Source organism: Artemia sp. Qi Xiang Cuo, chromosome 3, assembly GCF_049724085.1.
Source record: "Artemia sp. Qi Xiang Cuo chromosome 3, ASM4972408v1, whole genome shotgun sequence".
NCBI classification, from domain to species: domain Eukaryota; kingdom Metazoa; phylum Arthropoda; class Branchiopoda; order Anostraca; family Artemiidae; genus Artemia; species Artemia sp. Qi Xiang Cuo.
Window position 1 is genome coordinate 5,811,138 of NC_142796.1, and position 5,000 is coordinate 5,816,137.

Below are 5,000 nucleotides of genomic sequence, written 5' to 3' on the forward strand. Positions count from 1 at the left end.
AGCATCCGCTATTGAGAATTATTATAGATTGCGCTGTTTTGCTTCCAATCAAAGAGCATAAATTAGTAATAATGTTATAAGGCAACTCCAGTTAAATAATTCTATTCTTAATACAAATTATATGAGAAGAATTGAAAACTGTGTTTTCTTACTGTTCCTGGGATCATAGAATCCAAATCGAGCACAACCTTGCTTAAAGAATCCAACTATTTCCATATAAATTTGACTTATTTCAAACTTGGTATTTTATTTGCTTCCACTGATTGAAAAGTTTTCCATTTATTGGCATCTAATGTAGCTTTGCGTTTACCCTAATTTAATTGTAGGTGATTTTTCATACCAAATTACAATTTTTGAAAATCGATCCATCTCTTGAAATAATATCAAAAATTCAATAAGCATTTAAACTAGCCTGCTAATTGCCAAATCTGAATATATTTTTGTACTTCCATGGTTTCCCTAACACATTGTGCAAAATCTTCATCGTCAGGTCATTTCTTTTATCAGTTGATACAGTGGTGATCCTATTGTAAATCTCACAAGTTAATCCCCAGATTGTATCTGCCCATAACAGGCAAAGATGGTCATGAGACTTCAAAGCTTATAACCTATTAATGCAGCTTTGGAAACTTATGACCAGCCCCACTTTACCGCATTTGAGTGCAATTTCATTTGCTACAAATTAAAAATTTAATTTTATTTAACATTTCTATTCGTAACATTAGCTTAACGAAAGAGAGTGAAATATTTAATGATTGAATGAATAAAATTAATCCCCCAATCACGGGACTTACAATCCCATGTCCTGTGGCACGTATCTTGGTGTAGCAGTTTCTTTGGCTTGAGTTAGGGCGGGGGGTCATTGCTGCGACCCCCACTTAATTATTTTCCTATTGTTCTTCAGAGTTCAACAAGCTGCAATTCGTACTTTTTAATTTCGAAAATTCTTGGAATATTTATCTGTTGGTATAAGTAAACATTATTTTCGGTTATTTTCAAAGGTTCAATAAGTGGGTAAGACCTTTTTGGTTTTATGTGCAAATCACGTTCACTAGAGCAAAATAATTACACTTATTCAGAAATCTATTGTAATTAATTGTAAATAGTTGCAAAAAGCTGTGTTGAATGCAGTGTCAGTGAGAAATTTCTATAAGTAGCCACTCCACAACTAGTTTAAGAGATAGCTGTAGAATAGCCATTTCGGGCAAGAATAAAGATGGCGGTCAGGAAAAGGTAAATTTGAAATTCCGTACCGTGGTATTCTGTGATTTCCTAAAGATCATTTATTATGACCGATCGGTTAATCAACTCGACACTTTTAAAAAATAAAGGATATCTCCCTCATTCAGTTTTTAGTAAGCTTTTGAAAAAATATTCAAGGAAAGCTAAAAGAAAAAATGCTGCAATACAGAGAGACCAAACTCATGAAGATTATGGTAAGTTTTAATTAGTAGGCTACTAATTAAAGGCTGTTATTCTCAATTATAGCTTACCATATGATTGAAATAGAGTATTTTCCAGTTTCTATAAGTTAAAAGTTTGGGGTAAAACTCTAAATCTGGGACTTCTATTCATTGTTGAGTTAGGGAAATTGGTAAATTTTTTAGGTGTCCCTATAATTTAGCTAGGATGAAAGTGAAAACATCATTTGATGCCTCTTTTTGCTGTTTCATAATTAAATAATTGCTTCTGTGGCTAGTTGCATCTTGAACCCTTAAAGGGGCCTCAAATGTATTTCATTTTGTAACAACACTAAGAAGTTAGGCTATAACCTAACCATCAAAAGGGATACCACCAGATGGCTAATTTGACAGTGTATATATATATATATATATATATATATATATATATATATATATATATATATATATATATATATATATATATATATGTGTGTATATATATATATATATATATATATATATATATATATATATATATATATATATATATATATATATATATATATATATATATATACAAATATTTGAGTTAGCCAACCAACCAACCAGTATTTTAAGCCTAGGAGTCCAGCTGGACACAAGGAAACATATTAAGAAAACAATTCTTGCTCAATAATATAAAGAATAATCCCAGTTAACACATTTTGCAGGTGGAAAGCCTTTATCTTCACTTCTTTCCTTGTTTTTCCAGTTTTTCTAAGAAATTAATGAATTTCTTAGAACCTATATACTCACAGAAGATATACCCCCACCCTCCTAATGTGCAAATATATAGCCTACCTAGAATTGCATCCTCAGTCTAAATATAACATCCATTTGCATCTGAAATGAACCTTACTCCCATATTAGCCATGCAGTTCCCCGCAAAATACTTAATTTTCAATTCAAACCATTTTCCTACCATTTCAAATGTGTAATTTTTTTGTTATTCATATTATTGACTTACAAATAAAGTAAATATACCACTCAATGCCTTTTTTATGCTCTTTCCAAATATAATAATCATTTTTATCAGAAATGAATTTTACCCCCACTGCTATATATACCAATTCAGGGTATATATTTGTACATTCTAATTTTAATTATAAAATCTTTCAGGTAGGGAAAGAGCAAAGTTGTGAAAGGTTAAAAACAACTTTTTAAGATTGTAATAGCTGTAGGTCTATTCCTTTGCAAGTTTTGCTCACTTAGCACAAAAGCATCTTTTGATGCTCCTTGAAAGTCAATGCCCCACAAGGGGGGGGGGATAAAGATAGATACTTAAAGACACCACTGCATGTCTTTATTAAAGGTGTTGATCTATTCATGGTTGTTTTATTCACCATAAAGCTTTCCATGATAGGGAAAAACTGCTATTCTAGAGTATTATCAGTGCTTTTTAAATAGTATTTCTTTTGTCTTTTTCCAAAGATGTATTTGAGATTTTGCTGAAGCTTCTAAGGTCCGTCATGAAGTTGATTTGTCTGATTTTATAGAAAGTTAATAAAAGTATGTAATATAACTGGTTTTACATTTTAGTATTTAGGTTATTCTTTGTTTTTAGGTTTTGTTGATCAGTTGCTGTTCTGATTTTGCTTTTACAGCTAGTTTATATTACATTTCAGTCTTAGTTTGTGATTGTCAAGATGATTAATTCTGTTTTAAAGTCCTTTTTTTTACTAAATTCCTTAAATAATTTTGTCTTCAACATTACTAAAAAATAAAAGGATAAACTATCCCAATAGTTCTGCTCCTCCTTGCTGGTTGCTAATATTTTCTAATCCCCCCCCTTTGTGTATTTTATTAACCAGTTTAATTGTTTTCATAATCCCTACTAGCTTTAGTTAATTTTAATCTTTTTGACATTTTGAGTTATGCTTCCATCTTTTTTTTTTTTACCAATCTTATCATTTTTTATTTTTAGGTTTAGCTCATGAATCCAAATTTGGATTATCTATTATTGTGATAGTTATTTTTGGAAAATCTTATCTGAATATAGACTAAAATGTTATAGTCAATATATATTGGACTTTAAAATAATTTGTGACTTTAATTTTTTTGATGTTTTCATATAAATACACTATTATAGGATATTTTTCAAAGAAAATACCAAAAAAATGTATTCTGCAAAATCTAAGAGGTTTTTTTTTTGTTTTTAATGAAAACATTGAAAAGGGCATTTTTCAAAGAAAATACCCCAAAAATGTATATGCCCTGTACACAGGTATACACCAGGTACACAATTTCAACCCTGATAAGATTGGTACTAAGATATTCCTTCACTGCAAAAAGAAGGAAAGTATGTTAAAATAAGGAACAATTTAAACATCCCATCTAAAAACAAAATGTTCTTTAAGTGCCCCCCCCCTTTCAGAGCTATTTCATTGAACTATTAACCCCCCCCCCTCTGTTAACTATTTTATTTTTAAATTCTTGTAAACCAAATTTTTTACCAACTATCTTTGATTTGCTTAAAGTCAGGAAGATTAGACTCTTGGGAGTTATTATTTACTAGTGATTGAAAATGGGAAGCAAACATGTCTAGTCTTGTAAAAAGGGGTAATGCTGGGCTGCAGATGATCAAGCTTGTGTTTAATCATGGTGCCCCTCCAGTAATTATGTAAATAAGATGTAAATATTTACATCTTTTCATTGCCCAATTCTAGAATATGCAGCTCCTGTATGGCATTTTGGACTGGCGGCTGAGCAAAGCGCCAGGCTCAAAAGAGTTCAGAAAAGAGCTTTAATGATAGTTTCAAAGGAGGTAGGAATGTCATATGAAGAGCTTCTGACAAAGTTTAAAATGCAAACTCTGAAAAAAAAAGAGAGAAACTCTGCATGGATTTTGGAAGAAAATCTGTGATCCACCCAATTCACAAAACCCGTTTCCCTCTCAATCCACAACAAAACGACTCTTGCGCAGGGTTGCAGTGCCTGTTGAGAAACTTCAGCCGGTATGCTGTGTCCATCAGCAGTCAGCAACAAATTTTATACCTAGTTGTGTAAAAATGTATAACAAAAATCAGGAGGCTTGATTGGTGTTTTTTATGTATTTGCCTTTTAGTGTGACTATAGCAAGGGAATTTGGCAGTGCCATGAAAATTTTGGTGAAAATAAAAGTTTATCTATCTATCAGAATATGCTTGCAATTACTTTACCTAAAAAGCTTACACTGTGAACTTGGCCATTTTAAATATTTATGAAGTCACTAATATGTGGTAAGTAGGTTAATGTCTTGCCATATTAGAGAAATGATCAGAAGTGCTGATAAAATGAAGACAAATCAGTTCATTCTTTTCAGCACCTCTTCATAAATGTGAGGTCACGAATTGACCTCTGAGAAAATCAATTGAGAGGTCAGCAATATCTATTTTTTCTGGTTGCCCTTTTCTTCACTACATTTTGGATTCAATTATAAAAGATCTGGTTTTTGGAGTTATGATTCATTTCTGAAAAGCTAAAATTGTAATGAATGTTAAATAAATTATCACCAAAAGAAAAAAGAAACAACACATTTTCACTCAATACTAAAACATTCATTCAAGAAGTTTACAAGTT

The 5,000-nt window shown here is 31.1% G+C and overlaps 1 protein-coding gene across 1 annotated transcript in view; it reads left to right on the forward strand.

Moving 5' to 3' along the window:
• Positions 1–1,282: 1,282 nt before the first annotated feature.
• Positions 1,283–5,000, forward strand: part of LOC148953693 (uncharacterized) — a 53,961-nt gene continuing 50,243 nt past the window's right edge. The window contains exon 1 of the mRNA XM_089085795.1: positions 1,283–1,436. Within this exon, the coding sequence (XP_088941921.1) occupies positions 1,289–1,436 (148 nt within the window). The 5' untranslated portion in view covers positions 1,283–1,288. The remainder of the gene's footprint in view (positions 1,437–5,000) is intronic.